We start from the raw sequence: 20,165 nt of genomic DNA on the forward strand, positions 1-20,165 counted from the left end.
TTTTTAATGAAGAGTGATAAAAAAATATTTTCCCTAAATAAATAGTAATAAATGTTTTGCTCTAGCAAATTATACATTAACTACCATAAATTAATCATGATATGTAAATAAATAATAATAATTATTTTTTATTTGGCTTAATAAATTTCCTTTTTGACGTGTGTATTACACTTTTATGATTGAAAATTTACTGTTTAACAGTTTAAGTGGATGGGCCAATGATTATAAAAAATGAATCGGACAAATAAACTTAATGCGGATTGTTTTTCTCATTTAATATGAGAGAAAAACAATCTCTTACACACATATATGGAAGAGAGAGGAGAGAAAGTAAAGAAGAGAGAGAAAGTTTAAAGTGGATTCTACATCTAATTTTTATCTAGTGCATGAGATAATTATTTCTCAAACTTAATATATATATATATATATATATATATATATATATATATATACACACACCCACACATTAATAATTTTATTCGTTGAAGTTTTTGTTATTCAGAATTCAGCTTTCAATAAATATAAGTTGCGGACACTAATCTCTTATTAAAACTAATGAAGAATATTAATTTGAGTATAAATTATAAAGATTAAAATTTGAATGAGTAAAACTATAATTACTGATACTATAACAATATAATCCAAAATTTAAATGAATACAGATATATGGATTACTATAAAACAAATTTTATATTTTATATTTAAAAAATAAAAAAATACTAAACTCTCATTGTAAAAAATCGAAAAAATCTTGAGTACTGAATAGGTAATAATGGTAGTTATATTAAAACAAAAAATAACAAAGTGAAAATTCCTTTATAATAATATAAATCACATATATGCATAAGATTACAGTTTAAAGACTGGTAAATATGCTCTTTTCTTCATTTAATTTGAACTCCAACATAGAAGGAGCAGAGTTTATATTATCCATAAAAGTTGAAACATCAAAGAAGAGAAAGCAACCCCTTTCATCTCCTTATTTCCTTCTCTTCACCTCAAAAACTCTTAAACATAACAATGATATATTGATCAATCATTCACGAATTTTTTATTTGGGAACTAAGATGTGGGCTTGGTTCTTAATTGTTATTATGTTTGGCCTTATTTCAACTGCTTCATATAGGTCAATTCAACGTCGTTCATTCAATGTATTAAACCCTAACATTCTGTGCTTACATTAGTGTTGTCCGATACACTGCTTGATCACTTTTAAAAAACAACTATCCAATATTTGCACCCCACCTTCCTCTTCCGCTTTCATAATCAGTTAAAAAAATATACGTCCTGGTCCGTCGTATAGAATATAAAATCTGACCTTCTCCCAAGTACTTTGTCACATGGTCGAACTTGCTTGGTCTTTGGATCAATTTTTGCGTGCTCATACTTCAATTATTTTTTGTGGGTCGAATATTATCCATTAATTAGGTACACCATGAGGTCAAACTTAACTTGCCACCATTTTGAATTTTTTTTATAAGAACAAGATTATGTCCAGAAAACAGACAATTTGTAAATTCAGGAATATGTTGCTTCTACACAAATAAATTGAGGAAAAGGTATACTTTTATATGCGTAGAATTATGTATCTATAATTTACTCATAAATTAGGAAACTGATACATGTAGGGTTATAGTGTATCAGACCAGAACCTTGAGCTCTTATGTACTCGTGCATTGGGAAGATTTCGGTTGTGATTACAAGGGGAAAGGAATTAAACGAGGAAACAAAATAAAAGTTACTCATCATATATTATCAGTTAAATAACACTAAAGCCCGGGACAGGGGGCAGGAAAATAAGCGAAGCTATATAACAGAGGTTTCTTTTTTTTTCATTTCAGTACTGACATTTACAGCATGTTTTGAGATTCTGCGGACTGCATTATAACCCACAAGGGTACATATTGGAACAGAGCTAAATCTCAAGTCCTATGGCTATGGAGAACTGCAGATACCGTGTACTAAGCATGGTAAAGGCAAAGAAGGTCAAAAGGGTGGCCAGAGCTCAAAACATTGTCAGTTTCAGTTTCAGTTTCACCTCCAAGCAGAAGAGGTGACCAAAGCTCTCTTCATCCAGCCAAGATATAGAGCACCATCTCTCTGTTCAAGCCTATAATTTTCATCGAATTCAATCAACAGATTTCGGGCAGCATCCATCGCTGAAGAACTCAATGGGCATTGTTGAAATCCAGCCATAGAAAATCTCAATCTCCACTTTCCTAAAAGTTCATGCCTTTCCACCCTCTCAACCCCCTCGCAAGCTATCATGTTGACAATGTCCCGTGCCACACAGTGTTGCTCAGCACTAATCCTCTTCTTATCATCTCTGGGGCGAGCCACATCTATTGATTCGAACATAGCAGTATAATAATCGAGGGTCTCAGCAAACCTGTGAAAGAAAGAAGAAGTGTTGGTGTTGGATTCTTGCTCAACCAGGGTCACAACCTTGGGAGACAAGCTCTTAACCAATCTCAACAATCTGTCTCTATGGTTCCCTGTGCTCACACTCTCATCTGGCATGTGGTGCAAAACATAAGGAAAATTTACAGCAAGAGCTTCCCCGGGTCGAATTACAAGATTTTCTCGTTCAACCTCACAGCTTGACATGGCAGCACTGTGGAACTCAAATGGAACCCCGCAAGATCTGGCAAAATCTGAAAGCCGGTCTCCTACAATCTGAAGTCCTCCACCCCGAGCATGAGATGATTGGGAATCATCAACACCAGTTATGCGAATGAAAGGGGGTCCACCAGGCCTATGTGCAAGAGCCTGGATAAGTAAATGCCACTGTGTGCCCTGCGCAATTTGGAAATCAATTATATGAATCCTGGATTCATTTGCCATTGCTTCTCCAATGACAACATTTGCAGTTACGTATGCAAACTGCCAATATGGGCAAATCTGATACAAAACGTGCATGTAAGTCATTAGTTCTTTGCTTGTTGGTTGTTCACACTTCAAGGTTTTGTAGATCAGACTCCCTGATGATTCCAACCTTGCTCTAAGCCCCTCCAACAAGTAAGCACCTAACCTCTGGTATGGATCTCCAGCAACTGATACCATCTTCCCCAACACATTATCCATCCAGCCTCTTGCTGTCGTAATGTCCTCATCGGACACAGCCTGTGCACATAGCATGAGGACTTCTTTCAAGTCAAACTTTGGAATCATTTCTGCAATCTGATCCCAATTATATTTAGGCTTAGCTAAAGGAGATGCTCTGTGGAGGCCACCCTTGACGCAGCAGTCATAACTGTCAACAATATCTGATTCCTCAGACCCCAACAATGAAATCTCCAGTTCTCTAAATATGTTCTTTAATTCGTCCCCATCATCAACACTAGACAACCCGCTTACTGGTGATCCATAGGTGTTGTCAGATGACTGGTGGTGATCTGAATAGCATGACTGAGAAACTTGTGGAGAAAATGGACTCCTATTTGATGATGTGCTGGCATAGGAAGGGGAATCACAAGCCATGAAACCAGCGGTTACTGGGGATGATTCCAGGGTAAAGTATTGCTCCTTGCAGGTTTCAAAAGAAACAGTAGTGCCCTGGCTGCTGCTGCTATCATGGATATCACGGCATAGATTGTTTTGTAATATTTGGTAAACGCCTTGCATAGGCTGGTGATAGAAGTGGATACCAGCTGAACTTGGGTGTTTCTGAGACATTTGCATCTTGAAAAAACTATTACTCAGCCGAGAAAAAGTAATCAGAACAACTACTAGTCAATCTTTCTGATTGTGAAGGTTCTCCTCATTAGCTGTCACCATTTTGATAAGCTGCTAGATGCAATAATTATCAGCAAAAAATATTGCCAACAACCGTTCTCGAATGTATTGAAGAAACACAACCTGCATAATAAGACATCATTATTAAGGAAGCTTTAACGTTGATTAAACAAAGCAAATAAATAAATTAAATCAGCTTGACAGATCAAGATCTAAATAATGAAGATATGCTGAAGAAAAGTAACTTCAAACTTGGGAAAATGATGATAATCTATAGAGAGAGAGAGAGAGAGAGAGAGAGAAAACTCCAGGCCACTGAGGAGATTCCCCATCAAATGAATCTATGTTAGAAATACATAATTAAAAAGATGTGATCCACCGGTACTAATCCTGAGGCTATACAGCTTCTCCAGGAGTTACGAGATGCAAACTCAATGTGTGTCAGATTCAGGAAAGAGAAAAAGGAAAGGTGGAAGAAAGGGAGGGGATAGAAGGAGCTAAGAGAGGGAAGGACATACATATATGCGCACTTCGATCTTACATGGAAGTAAAAAAAAATTCTGGGGAGAAGGAGGTGTTGTTCTCAGAATATGAATGACCAATTAAGGATCCAAAATCAATTCCCCAAGATCTCATAGATTTACATCAATACTGATTTAAAATATCATCCACAAGTAACCTCTTAAATTTCCCAACTAATAGTTCATCAAGTAATAAGAGATCAGAGAAGGATATATTGATAAGGTAACTAAAACCACAGAAAAAAAGAATGAAAAAGAAAAATATCAATGAATAAAACAAGGGGGGAAAAAAGTGTATTACTCATGTTCCTGAGAAATAACTTTTAATCAGATAGGCTAGCAATAACGCGTATATTAATTTACGAAAACAGTCCCACAACCAACAAAGTATACAGAACGGAAGGGCTCTGTAAAAATAGAAAGCATTTGACTCATCAAGAAAATAACGAAAGAAGAAGAAGAAGAAGAAATGCCACAAAGAAAGACCATTAATTGTTGATACTCGAGAGAGGGAAAAAAACTTGGCTGTCAAACTCTCAAATCGTCAACCTTTCAGGAAAGGGAAAAACATTTAGTTTACCTCAAAACATAACAGAAGTGAGTTTCAGCCGTTAAGAGAAATAAGTCTTGGGTGAGGGGGAAAAACAACACAGATAAATACTGTTCATAAAACCAGATTTTAGAATAAACAGCAATAGAACCCTGTCCAAGTGGTCCTGGAAACTCCACGAAATTGATCCGTGAAGAGGTTGGTTGACAAACGGGAATCCCATGTTGGGGCGGAAAATAAGACCCAAAAATTTAGAATTTTTGAAACAGAGCGATTTTTTCATTTTGCTGAGGATTTTTTTAGTACATAACAAAGAAATCAAACTTGGCGTCCGAGTTCAATAATTCAACACACAAGACGGGTAAAAGAAGAAAAGTGTGTTGGTTACCGAAAAGCAAGGCAAGAAAGAAATAGCATGAAGCATTCCCCGCACGGCAGAAACACAAGTGAAGTAGTTGAAACCTAGGATTATTTATGATTTAGGAAGTGGCCGGTGAAAAAGTACCTTCGTCTGTGAGTTGTTGGTTCAGGTTGAGTTGTGTGGCAGATGAAGCAGAGAGGAGAGAGAAACCTGACTCCAGTCGCCCGGAGCCTTCAACTAAAACTATGGTTTAGTAATAACTAAGCTTTTGATTTTAATACCCACATTACATATATATATATATATACAAAATTAATTGATAGGTGAGGTGGGTAAGGTAAGAACTGCCCTTAAAATGAGTCGAAATTACATTTTGCAGAATCACTTTCACTCGGTTTGGTGTAGGACTGTAGGCCTGTAGGGTACCATTCGAAGCAACTAGGAAGTCAGCTCAGCTACAAACACCGAGTAGTAGTGTACGGTACAAATTGAATATATATAGAATCTTCTGCACCACTTAAACACTTCTTTTATGCCCCATGTGCCTTCTGACAAACGTGCTTACCTTGTCTTTTGCAAATCAATTGTTTTTTTCTTTTTTTAAAAAAATTATTACCATATTATTTTTATGAGTTTATATTTTTTTAATTAATTTAATAACTTTTATTTTAAAATTACTTAATGGGTTTTATTAGTGTCATGTAACATGATGTAAGTGTTATTTTCAACTCTCACATCAGAAGGGAGAAAGAAAATGAAATGATGAAAGAGAAAGAAAAATATGTGGACCCCACTTCTTTAATGTGTGTGTAGGAAAGTGAAGTTATATTATGCTAAATAATAAACATAAAATCTTACTTAATACTATCCATGTGTGGTACTTTATTCTATACTGAATCCGTATAAATTGTCTATGCTAGTTCAAAAACCCGGGCTAGCATTGTACCTATCCTTACTATATTATTTGTATGCGTTTACTCATCCAAATACTGTGAACATAAGAGGAAGTAGAACATGAATGAAGAAAGGTTACTGTTGTATTTAATAACTGCTGTCTCCACGTACGCATGTGATTTTATAATTACAATTTATCGATTTTAATAGATGATGTCAATATTAATAGGTTAAAACGATTTAAAAATAATAATTAGTGACTTATTTAAATAGGAAACATTTGTCAATGAATTAACCAAGACTTTTTCTCAGTAATTTGTTTATTCGAGTATAACAGGTGCACGTGATTGAATTTGTTCATGATCCCAAGCCTAAGGTGCTGACTATTCAAAGGTAAGTTCCAGTTACAAAATTAGGGTTATATTTTTGTTTTCCTGTGTTGACCGAACATCTAACTCAACTACCAATCAAGATATTCTTCGTGCTGCATTTTATAATATAATTGAGAAGAGTGATTCATGAATAAGTTACCGGAAGAAAAGTTATCTATTTCTTTGTATTAAATTAGAGTATATTTATTTGAAAAGTATTTGAAATTTCAAATTTATTTTGTAAATAAAAACAAAAATTATTTTTAAATTCTACTTAAAATAATGGTACATATTTTATTGTAATTTTAAATTTTTCTAAATTATACATTATATATTTATTCTAAATTAAAAAAAATCGGTCAGTGTTAAAAATGATGTGGTGTCAACTTACTTATTGTGGTTTATCTTTTGGTCCATTGGTGAAAGAATCACTTGTAAAGGGCTTTGAGCTTCCACAGTGTTAGAAATATTCAAGTGTGAGTAGTATGTGAAGTCTCATATTGACTAGACATATTCTTCGACCAAAAGATATCAAACTTATGTGTCCGACATGAGACAAGTGGAGTGTGCCGCGTTCAATTCCTTGATGAAATATGTGAAAGATAATGTTGTCTTTGATGCTAGTCGGCTTGTTCATAAGTTTGGGATCGAACTTGATAACGAATTTGGTATGTGACCTCGACTATGTCCGAGTCATATTTCCACTTGATTCGATATTTGACCTGTTTTCCCTTTTGTTTTGCAACATATATGGCAAGCCTGAGTATCTTAGCATCATGAGAAATGAATTGACCAACAAAGGCAAGGAGCCTACCGCCACCTCTTCCAAAAGCAAAAGCGATATATTGTGGTCAGTTCTCCCAATCTTACTCCTGAGGGAGAAAGCTCCCAGCCTGCCCCTAACAATTTTGCGGCTGAGGCAGTTCTTCTCCTGCCTCATCAAGTTATCTCAGTTCTGAATGATTGCAACACCGTTGGGATCCTAAAAGGAGAGCTTTGGATGACCGAGCTATCTGACTGTCTTCGCTCAGTGGTAAAGACTCCCATGGTCTTTACATGTAGGGCTACTCTGAAACATGTTGATATCAAAGAGCTTGAGCATCAAAGTCCACACTATGAAGGCAGCTTCTTTGGTCCGATCTTTCATGAATCTTAGGCTGAGCTATGAATCGATGACTACGGACAATGTTGCCCTAGGTTTAGGAGTGGAGACTCTTTCTAAGAATGAGCGGGAGCTTTCGGCTGCCTTGAAGGCATTGAAGAAAAACTCACTGCCGAAGAGGCCGACATGAAGACATGGACAAAGAGAGCCCAGAAGGCCAAAGGGACAGCAGTAGTGCAGCAAGTGCCCTGAAGGATAAAGATGTCGCCTTTCAGAAACTTCAAAATGATTACGACGAGCTTTACAATGCTTTTGCGAAAGGTGGTTGAAGATTTTTTTACTAATGCCGTTGCTCAAGCCAAGGTTCTTAACCCCGAATTGAAGACGAATAGCTTAAGTGTGACCTCTTTCGTAAAGGACAGGCTCATCGTTGTCGGTGGTCCTGAGGTCATAGATCTCTGACGTGAGTCGTCGAACTCTCGCAAATTAAATAATCAGGTTGAATAAAATTTGTAATATAAAGTGGTCAACTTGAATCGTCTCTCTCAAGGAGTTTGCAAGGAACTCAATCGCTCAATTATGTAAAAAAATAGAAATTAAATGAAAAACGAAAACTAAATGAAAATGGGAACTAATTGAAAATGAAAACTAAATGAAAAGGGAAACTAAATAAAAATGAAAACTAAATGAAAAAGGAACTAAATAGGGGGGTTAATACGATTAGAATTTAAAATGGGAAATAAAGCAAGATGTAAAAAAAGGAAATTATCAATTTGAAAATAACCAACCCATAGTTGGGATTCCTATGACATCCATCATCGGACAACAATTACCAAATTGCGGTTGACCCCTAAACGAATCGGAATCCATGCATTTGTTTAGGAACTCTCTCTAGACGATCGCCCAACGTTTAGTCGAATATGGCGCGTCTACTCGTGCAACCCGTTTTACTCGAGGTCATTAGGTTAATCAACCTAAACGTTAAATCTAATATTTAATCTCTTCCCTGGAATGCAATCAAACATCTCGAATCCGAGATAAAGGAAGAAAAATGATTTTGATTCAAAGTGAGGCGCGTGCCATCAAGATTCAACCATGGAATCCTCAACCCTTAGGTTGATTAAAGAATAGAGGAGAGAAAAAAATATGAAAATTGTATCGATCTCAAAATGTAAAATGTAACTTAAACGAAAGATAGATCAACAAGGTCCCCCTAATATCGCCCTTGTAACCCCTAATCAAGCTGGGATTTGAGCTCTACAAATCCAATTCAAAATAAAAGATAACAAAATAGAAATAATGGTTATGGGCCTCGTGTACATTGGACTCTTAATTACAAATTTGGCTTTTAAGTCTTCATAACATTTGTAGCTCTCTGAATTATCTGCAAAATAGGACAAGAATGGAATTACTCAGACATGTAGAAAAAAAGTTATAATCAAAATACTGGAACAACATAAATTTGGAATTCTATTATAAAAGCAAATTAAAGCCAATTAAAAGCCCAACACCCAATTCAGCCCAAAAGACTATTATTTATAGACTAAACAATCATAATATATTTATCAAGAGTAATAAATAAGTGTAATAAATATCAATTATCAATTCTACGAAGGAGGATTTAGAGGGTGTCCTTGCTGAGCTCGCTGTGCAGGACGAGGTCACCACCCTGGCCCAGCATACTTCAAGGGTCGGGATGCCAACTTTATTTGTACTTTCAATTTCTTGTTTTTCGTTTTGGGGGGCCTTGAGTCCCTTTTCAGGATGTAATGTACATTGTTGGGCTTGTACCCATATATTTTTCTTTTAAATATGGTCACTTTCTTTGCAAGTCTTGCCTTGTTTTTATATTTGGATGCATATTTCATTAAGTTGTTAAGGCTCGACTCATGACCTTATGCCTTATTATATTTAGTAAGTGGACTGATACCACATCACCCTTTTAAGATTGTAGGCCTTTTGCACTTATATGATACTCATTTGGTTTATGTCTAAGGGTGTTAACGGGCCGGGCCGAGCCGAACTTTGGTCTTAAAAGGCTAAGTCTGTGTTTAAATGTGTCAACCTGACCAAGTCTTTACCTGTTATGAATATAATTATCAGCCTGTGGCCTGACTTATTTACAAAAAATAAAAGCCTGATTTAGCCTGATAGCATGTTTAAAAAAAATAAGATAGCAAAAATTTATCCAAATAGAATATAAAATCAGCAGCACTAGTAATTCCATAAATTTTCATAAATTTAATGTATATCCAAATATCATAGTATAGAACAAAATCAATCAAAAAGTTTTTTTATCCAATAAAATGGGGTGAAATGAATTGATGAGAGAGAAAAGGCTATTACATGTAGTATATAAAATAAAAATTAATATACCATGCCAGCCTGAGAGGCTCCAAGGTCGAGTTTTTGAATTGGAGCCTGATGCCTTTTTATTAAACGAGTTTTTATACAAATCTAAGTATGGTTCCAACAACCAATTTTAGGCATATAAGCTAAGACCTTCACGAGACGAGCCAAAAGTCCCTATCTATGTCTACCAAATGCGGAACTTAATCACTACTCACACTTGAATATATTTAACATCCCCTCATCAAGTGTAATACCTAACATTATGTTCCTTATAAAGGCAATTGCTATGAAAATCTCTTCTTTTCAAGTATTGAAGTCACACTAATCTTATGTGAAAGTCTTGAAATATCACCATATCCAACACAGAATACTCATTAGTTAGTTATATTAAATACGTCCACAACGGAGGCTTCTTGTGATATGCTTTCGCCGTTATTCTTATCTAAAGCTTATACGGTTCTTGATATGATGCTCCAGCAGTTGGAAAACAATTCCCAAATAGATTAATGTGTGATTGAAGCGATGTAGTGAGTTTGTTTAGGATTTATTAAGTTTTTTGAGAGTTGAGAAATGATTGAAGCCATGGCATGGATCACTATGTTCCATTAGTCAAACAAAAGGCATCCCAGCCTTCTAGACTGTTTTGCACCAACGCAAACTATTGGTATACTGCCGTAAGCTAAAATCAAACAAGTGAACGAAGCTCCATTTAGGAATTAAACGAAGCTTTTTTAGGCCCACTCTTAATTCCAATTGATATAGGAACAAGTTCAATTACAAAGAAATGATTCCTTTCAGTTAAGCTCTAACTGAAAATTAGGATGTGACTTCATGTAAGTATCGCTGACAAATAAAAAAGCTACCACATACTAATCTTATACAATTGTTAAATTAAAAAAGAAAGAAAAAAAGTTTCAAAAATGAAATTAATATTTTTCGTGTGGTATCTCCTATGCACATAAAAAAAACGCCAGATTCATTTTTTTCCTTTCTATATTCTCTACACATATGAAGCCCATATATTATGTATGTGTAAAAAATAAAATTATTTTTTATAATATAAAAAACATTAATCATTTAAAAATTTACCGTGATGAGTTGATGACATTAGTAGAATCTTGGTGCGAAAATGGGAGATGGAATAGAATAGAATAAGCGGCATTTATGTGCATTGAGATTTGGAGTGGGTGACGCGGTTGGGTTGAGTCAGAGTCACATCACAGACCATTACACGCGTTCTGTTAAAAGTCAGCGATACCTAGCATTATTAACCAATCAACCCCATTTTTGTTTTGATCGTCAAATAAACTAATAACAAATTTGGCATCACTCGTATTCTGCTTCCGAAGCCTTTGTTATTGTTTGGAATGATTAAGGGCTGAAGTATGTTTCGAAAAATAATTTTTTTATTTTGAAAAAATCTGCTCGATAAAGTTTGTTTTATAAATTTTTTTAAAAAATTTATAATTATTTTTTATTTTTAAAATTTAATTTAAAGAATATATCTGAATTATTTTTATTTTGTGTTGTGACTTTTAACTTTCAAAATAAAAAATATAAAAAATTCCTATTTTATTAAATATTCTATAAAAAAATTCCTAGTTTAGTACAAGTTTTATTTTCAGATTCCCGGAAAAATGAAAGTGATAATTTAATTTATCCATGTTTGGTAGAAGATTTCTGAAATTTTTTTATGAAAATGTGATTTTTCCATGATTTTATTTTGTGTATAAAATATAAATCAAAATACTATCAGAGAATACCACAAAATTTTTTAAAAAACTCATTTTTTTACTATATTTTTAAAAATTGTAATTATCGAGTAAATTTTTTTTTCCTCTATGAAAGACAAATAAAACACAACACAATTAAACAAACCATATATTCCGGGAGATAAAAGGCACGCACATCAACAATCCCCGTTTTCCCTTCTTTCTCTCTTTCCTAATTTCTACTCACTAGCTACTTAAACTTTTGAGTTTTCTGAATATTTTTATTTCATGTAATTTCTTCTTTTGTGGTTAATAACAGCTAAGTCGCCTTTCTATTGATCATGTGAATAATCTCATATTAGAAAATAAAATTGATAACGAAAATTAGTTTTACGTTTAAATGATGTAATTAAGGATATTTCACAAAAAAGGGGGTTGGCCTCACTTCGCGTGGAGGACAAGTTTGAAGACTCAAAAGTTGTTAATTAATTAGCGTGCATAAAAATTATTAGATGCAGTTTGGTAGAATAACTAAAAAAAGGGTTAAAAATAATGGAAAAAAATGATGCTGATTTTGTCAAGAGTTTTGTTCGCGTTGACTGTTATAGAAAATTCAAGTCTTCAGTTAGAGTTGATCATGTTTTCTCAATTTTGGATTTCATCCGCTGCGACTGTTGCCTTGCCTTATAGTTTGAAACAATATTAGAAAACCCGGCTTGGACTGGACAGGTTAATTCGAAAATTGATGAACCGATAATACAATTGTTTTGAGTAAGTTAGCGGATAGGCACTGCAATAGAGTTAGTGAGAATCTGTCCGACTTGGCCAATTTTAGTCAAAAATCCATAACCTAGTTGGTTTTCTTTAAACTGGTTGAATCGGTAGATCATGCATTTTTAATTTTTAATTTTTTTTTTGTTAAATGTAGTGTTTTTGTACTACAAATCCCTAAATTGCAACATACATATATGTATATTTAAGTATTTGAATATTTTTATAAAACTTTGAATATAAAATTAAATTTGCATATATTTATCCGATTCAATGAGCGATTTATTGGTTGAATCAATGACTTAGTAAACAAATACCTAACCGAGTTGATAACCAGATTGAGTTTAATAACATTGGTTTGGAATTAAATAATATGGAGCGAGGAGTACATGATTTATAAAAATATTTTTATTGGTAATTATCAGTAATGTATTTTGTTTTTATGTAATTTGTATTAAAATGTATCCAAAATAAAAGATTACTTAATAGTTGCTACCGTTACGTTTGGTTGAGATATTGCGTGACTAAAATAGAAATCTAGATAAAAGGTTTTACATTTTTTTTTGGTATTAGAAGAGCGTAAAGGCCTAACAAAACAAAATAAAAATGACATCAAGTTCAAAACTACCCAATTTTACCATTTAAATGTAAGAGTTTTGATAAAAATCTTATCCCTCGTTATATATATATATATATATATATATATATATATATATATATATATATATTCCCATTTATATATGAAATGTATTAGTTAAATACAATAATAAAAAATAAAAAAATGTAATACAGTAGATTATTGAACTTCTGACATCTGACGTCAACATAAACTCAATCGATCAAGCTGGTGCCAAATTAAGCTACCAATCATGGAGCAAAACTCATGATTTTGCAATATACTAAAATATTTTTTTTTATATCAAAATAAAAAGTAACAATTTAATATAGGTTTAATTATCTTTATTGAACAAAATAATTATTACATGTATTTAGATTAAAATTTATAAAAAATATATACCTAAAAAAATCTTAGAATGAATAAATATATTAAAATCACAAATTTGTTATCTTCCATTAATCTTTAGTATATTAAATTATAAACGTCTGTATATTATGATTTGTATTTTGTCATAAAGTATAAACGTCTATATAAGATTGGAACACCTCGCACAAAACATAATGTACAAGAATGTGTTATTTGTAAGTATCATGTTCTTATAAAGAAAATCTTATAATTCAACATAACCATCCTTCATTAATTAAATTGACGAGTAAAATAAAGTCGTTTAAATTTAAATTTATAAATGTTATATTTATTGCTAAATTTGAATTGTTATTTTATCTGATTATATATATATATATATATATATATATATATATAGAAATATTTCTACAGTAATTGCAGATAAGTATTTGTATTCACTCCCAAAACGATGTCATTTTGAGTTGAAAGATTAAAAAATTATAATGATAAAGATTATTATAACTTTGAAATAAATTAAAATTATAAAAATATATTGATTTCCGCCCCAAAACGACATTGTTTTGATTTCAATGCAGATAACTTATCTGCAGTCACCTATAGAAAAAACGAACACATATAGTTATTATCCATTTGACAATAATTAAATTAATAAACTGTAAATTAGTATCTGGACAAGTTAGAATGACTAATTAATCTTAACATTGAAAATACTAATAAATTCAGAGAACTGTTTGTCATTCCCCTTACATGAAGAGTATTTGCAAATTATAGCAATAAAAAATGGCCCACTTTAAGAGATAACCAGAATATTGTAACTTGATAATGATGTTGATGAAAAGAATGTGTGGGAAGAAAAGAGAATCTTTATGCTTTCTTTCATGCTTCCAAGAAAGAGCTAGTTATGGTTCACTTTTTTTTTTATTTAAAAAAAAATCAAACAAATACATCATCACCCTTGAGTTTGATTCTTAAACAAAAAATTAGAATAAAAAAAGAGATAAAGTCGGTCAAAAGTGAAAAAACAGATTGAGATACCAAAGGTGACCCAATTAAATACCTTTCATGATTTTCATACAATCAAAAGCAATAAACAAATTATTTCTAATTCTAACAATAACTGGTTCTTGTGTTAGGAACCTCACTCGATCATCCGTTCCTTTCAATTTTTCCCCCATAATAAAAAGGCTTCCTAATATCTAGTCATAACTCTACAAACCCAAGCTGGAATTAAAGGGACTCCAAATCCAGATATAACCATGCCATAGCATAACAACCACTGAAGCAATAAGAGTTCAAAATATCCAAACCTATATTAAAGTGATTACTAGTTCTCAATTGGTCAAGGCCTTCATCATATACAAATTATCACAACCATCAAACAGAAGAAACAGCGTACGGAGAAGAAGGATACTAGAATTTCAGGTCCTGTATCATGGGACCTATGATGTAAAAATGGGATTCTATTGCACGATACATCCACCAAATCGAAATGAACTGCAGAAGAGACAGAAAAAGAAAAAGAAAAAAATGACTGTACGTCCCGTAAGTGGGGGCGGGCCAAACAACGTCATCTAGGAGTAGGACTTGGGACATGGAGATTTCTTCAATGATCCTGTCCTACCGAGTTTTCTATGAATCTCTTCAATAAAAATCAAGAATTAATGCTGCTATACTAACATGTTAGAAACAAAAACACTGTGTTCAACACAAGTGTTTGATTGTGAATGGAGGGAACACATCCTTCACGAATACTAAAATTGAGCTCCTGGGTCATTATACGTATTGTGACAATTATTTTTTCAAACTGCTTAGTTACTGATTTTTTTTTTTCAAATTGCCACGACTTTAGACTTCAAACTCACTAGTAGTTGTAGTGAATTTCAATTGCCAAGTAGTTAGTAATGTAAATAAGTTAGGCTTTGGCTTAAATAGGTCAGGTCTGTGTGAAAAATATTGAATTTGGCCTGGTCTGTTAGTCGTTGTAGGCCCCAAATTACAAATTTGATTTGACTTATATTTAAAAAAATAAAAGTCTTGACTTAGGCCTGTTAGCCTGTTTAAATCTATTAAATATTTAATAATTAAAAGAATAATTAAAGTAATATTATTTTATTATTCAAAATTATTAAGGGTTTTGTATCTATAATTTAACATGACCACAACAACTTTCCTACACACACAACATTTTGTGGGACCCACAATTTTTGAAACCAAAAAAAAAAAAAAAAACTCTGGCACGCAAAACGAATCTCTATAACATAACACAATCACTTTTCCTACAACATAACTCTTATTAAACCCAATTATTAAAATAATAATTTTATTTAAAATAAATAATATGAAGGCTCATAGGCCCCAACATGTACAAAAAACCTATGACTTGTTTTCTAAATAGTTTGTTAAAAGTCTAGGACTGTTCTATTTTACTATTTGTGAGAAGCTAAGTCTGGCCTAATATAGGCTAGACCGTAGGCCCCTATAGGCTGACCTAACCATTTACATCCCTACAAGTAACAGAACAAGTCAAACTCGTACTCAGTGCAACAAGTATAGATTACCACATGGCAGAACAAGTCAACTCATTTTCGGAAAGCATGACTTCTGGCTCGAGTGTTCAAATTTTTTTTTTTTTATTTCACATAACTTTTTGAGATCTACACATTGCAAGAATTATTTTTTAGTGTTGAAAAGTAAAAAAAAAATAGAAATTAAATAACTTCGTTCACAAATATAAAATATGTCAAAGGGACAAAAGGAAGCATTTTTTGGGAACATTTTTTTTACCAAATCCCCTATGGAATTAAAAGTTACATGGAATAAAACAAAAGTCTCCTGATTTGGATACGTGAGATAAAAGTTATGGCTTTTCAAAGTTTAATGATAAGATTTTTAAAATTGTGTCATGTGTTACGAAATGATAGACTACCAAAGTTCTGTCAATGACAATGAGTTAGACTAAACTTGTTGTCACTGATAGCGACTTTGGAGACCTTAGGAAATGTGTCATACTCGCTATAACTGTCAACGAGTTTGGAGCCATGACATTTTGACAAATGTTTTCAGTCCCATGTTATTTGGGTAATTTTTTTTAAAAAGAAAACGTAGCAGTATGGTAAATGTCATGTAGGACGTCCATGGATGACAAAAATGAGCCAACTTATCGGGTTACCTCGTAACCCACATAAAATGAGTCGGGTTGAGTTGACAAAAATGAGCTGACAACTCGAGCCAGCCCGACTCGAGCCAACCCGCGGGTCAAATAATTTAATGAAGTATTGGATTTTTTGTGATGTATTTTGAGTTGTTGTTTTAGTCTTGTAACTTGTTAATTTAATTATACTCAACAACTAAATATCTTATATCAAGTATTTTTCTTTGTAGTAAATATCTTTTATCAAATGACCTTAGCTTCCCCACCAAATGTACTGGATGAGTGTGACAAAGGCTATTTTTATTCTATTTTTTTGAGCCAATCCACGAACCACACCCCGACTCGGGTCGGGTTGAGTTGATTTTCTGACTCATTTTTTTCGAGCTAACTCTAGTCCGGCTCTTTTTTTAAGGTTACAGACGGGTTGGGCCGATCAAGTCAAATTGACCTATTTTGCCAACCCTAAGGACGTCACGTGGAGGAGGGAGACCAAATCATTATTTTTTTACCCTTATAATAATAATGATAATTATCAATGAAAGATTAGATTATGAAAAAAGAAGGGCGGCAATACTAGGGACAGAGTGGGACAATACATTGATCATAAAGATTTGTGTTGATCTTATCCTTCCAACTAAACAAAAGAGACTTTTCTATTAGGCACATTATCTTAACAAGAAATTTATTTGTCTTATTCTCACTTCAACTCCAATTGTCTCACCACCGACTTTGATCATTCCATGGACCTCGGTGCTTTGTGGTGGAATCACCTTTACCTTTTTCTTTCAAATGAAATACAAACCATAATCTAAAAGCTTCTTACTCGGACATGCTGCCATGCCATAGCTATCGTTATTCTCATTTCTTTGTCCTTTCCTATTTGTACGAAACTTATAACTATCTCTTATCACCGGCAAGTTTTTGCCTTTTGAGAAAAAAAATTAAAAGTAGGAGTCACAATGACAGTAGAGAAAGAAGGATATTTTTATTTGGTTATTATTTTTTTATCCCTCTAGTCGCCGCCCATCCAAAAATGCTAAGATTGGCATAATAAAAGTGATGTTGCTTCTATTTATGTAATATGCAAAGGATGATCACATCATGACCAATTCCTTTTTCTTTTTTTTTGTAGTTATGATTTTCACCTCATCTAATGAAGGGTAACAATCAATGGCACGTGAATAATTTAAATCTTCCAGGAGGAAAAAAAAATAACAATCAAAATTAAACGGTAATATTCTGATCACAAAGCATAGTGTGTAAATATAGTTTAGAAAAAGTAACTGGGTACTCTAATTGATAAGGGAGAAACTACTGCTGCTTAATTGTGCAATAAACTACCCAAAATTAATTAACCTTACGTGGAACATGCTAGATGTAATATAAAACTATTGAAGACCATCATTTACAAGCTTAAGCTTTTAAATGAGATGGTTGTTTAACAAAATTGTAATTAGAGGGTATGAATCTGATGAAATCATGGACATCCAAGCTATCTCCCACGGGAAGGATGGTTTCTGCACTCTGTACTCTGTAGTCATCCAGAGAGAAGGAAGTGTGGTTAGAGACTATCTGGATAGATGGAACGTGGGATTTTCCAAATATGTTGGGAGAAAAGAACGTATTTTATTTTATTTTTAGATTGAGTCCCATCTATTGGTGTCTAATTCAAGTGTCTGTGATCTGAATCATTTTGGTCCAACGTCCAACGATGTACACTTGTAAGCATATTTCAATCACTTTCAATTTTGAGACGATGTTCTCTGCCTCATTTATGTGTTGCCAATGTCACCGAGGCAGAATATCCCACGTTGTACAAACTCTCTGGCGGATACTGAATATGGTTTATTAATTAATTAGGCATTTACCCAATAAAGAACCATGCCTAATAAAGAGATTTCATACACGACTATGAAACTCTCCCCTCCCCACTCCAAAACAGGCCAGTCTTACGTTGAACATAAACCTATAAAATATACTACAATTTTGAATTAACAGGTTTTCTATGCCTAAAGGGGAAAAATTAAGCCCAAACAATGTTACAAACTAAAAAATTTGTCACTTACTTTGAAGGATCAAGTTACCCATTAAAAACATGGGCATTGATAATTAAGACATAACCACTCCGCGAACGAACTAATATTGTTATAATTTTAACAAAAATAGCAAGGAGTCTATAATGACCCTAAATGGTAAATCTTAATTAGAGATTTAATTTAAGGATTTAAATGTCATAGTAGATTCAGTGAGTGATTCCGAGTATTTTGACTGTAATCATGACTATGTTATGAACAGTGCGTTCTGCCGGAGAATTTACAGTTTTGTGAATTAACCGGTAGAGCTTAAAAGAGCAAAACAATTTTAGAGACATAATTTGATAATTCTGACGACAAATATGAGTTGAGAACGAAAAATTGTATAGTCTGGCACTTTCCGTGAAAATCTCGTGAATAGTGTTTCTACCGGGTATTTGTACCGCTGTTTAAGCAACCGGTAGAGTCCAGCAATAAATAATTGATAAAATAAGAATAAGAAAGTCCAATATATGCCAAACAAGTCAATATAGGCCCAAGGAAATGATAAGTTAATAAGTTTTAAGTTCAGAAGTAAACGAAGTACAGTTAGTGGTTCACTGTGCATTTCGTCAAAAACGGTGCAGAAACCACACTGCGAATTATGAATAGTGTTCCTTAGAAAATAAAAGTAATGTAAATGACTTTAGAAAAATAAAAATATATTTGTAGCTTTGAGTTAGTTCCGGATTAGTTTAAGTGAAAATACGCGAAAGAAAAATACCCGGGTAAAAGGCCACATGTGCTCACCTTCTTAAGTCACTTAAGTCTCATTTCCAAATCAGTTTCTCTCTCCTCTCCTCACTCTCAAAACCGAGCTGCAGCCATGGGGGAAGGGTTTGGGGTTGTCTTCTTCTTTCTTTGATTTCTCCATGGTTAAGCCACCAAATCTTTCACCCAATATACCAATCTCATAGGAAATCGTCCAAGGAAGCTATTCCACCCCTCCGTTTGAGCTGATTTCGTGTGTGGAGAGAGATACTGGTCATCTCATTTTCGTGACACTATTCATCAAGGAAGAAAAGGTGCATTTTTGAAGGAGCCTTGCTTGGAGATGTGTCTTCTAGGCTTTGGTAGTTGATTAGAGGTAACAAACCTCTATTTTCATGGTAGTGTCTTGATTATTTAAGTTATAAAATTATGAATATGCTTTGGTGGTAAAGTATTGTGTGTTAAACTTTGATTGATGATGAATCCTTGATGTTTTGGATTTAGGAAATGAAAATAAGTGTTAATATGTATGTAAAAAAATTAGAAAAAAATCCTATGCCCTCCTCTATGCTTCGGCCATGATGGGTCACATAGGGTGTATTGTGCAAAATTTTATTTGATATATTTAGAGTGTCCAATGTGTTGGAGTGAGTATGAATTTGGTAAATTAGTGTAAAGGCCAAAGTGGGAAAAATCCTTTGTGTCTTGATTCTCTATGTTTCGGCTATGGAGAGTGGTGAGGGACTTGATGTTCAAACATTAAGTTAGGACAATATGGAAACATACATTTGTATGTGTAAGTTACATGTAATTAATAAGAAAAGAGCCCTTGCCTTTTCCTTATAGTGTTCGACCTAGAGGGTAGTATAAGGTGGTC

The 20,165-nt window shown here is 33.4% G+C and overlaps 1 protein-coding gene across 3 annotated transcripts; it reads right to left on the reverse strand.

Moving 5' to 3' along the window:
• Positions 1-1,630: 1,630 nt before the first annotated feature.
• On the reverse strand, positions 1,631-5,428 carry LOC133286418 (scarecrow-like protein 13). Of its 3 annotated transcripts, none has more exons than XM_061483833.1 (2): positions 5,312-5,428; positions 1,631-3,858 (listed from the first exon to the last, which is right to left on the reverse strand). In XM_061483833.1, the coding sequence occupies exon 2, from the start codon at positions 3,679-3,681 to the stop codon at positions 2,035-2,037; it is 1,647 nt and encodes a 548-aa protein (XP_061339817.1). In that variant the 5' UTR covers positions 3,682-3,858; positions 5,312-5,428; the 3' UTR covers positions 1,631-2,034. The 3 variants fall into 3 exon arrangements, with proteins under 3 accessions (XP_061339817.1, XP_061339816.1, XP_061339818.1); XM_061483832.1 differs by having other exon boundaries at positions 5,195-5,416; XM_061483834.1 differs by lacking the exon at positions 5,312-5,428 and adding an exon at positions 4,837-4,861.
• Between the last annotated feature and the right edge of the window lie 14,737 nt (positions 5,429-20,165).

This window comes from Gastrolobium bilobum, unplaced genomic scaffold (genome assembly GCF_033153095.1).
Source record: "Gastrolobium bilobum isolate Gb01-03AN ecotype WA unplaced genomic scaffold, APGP_CSIRO_Gbil_v1 utg16135, whole genome shotgun sequence".
In the NCBI taxonomy this organism is placed as follows: Eukaryota; Viridiplantae; Streptophyta; class Magnoliopsida; order Fabales; family Fabaceae; genus Gastrolobium; species Gastrolobium bilobum.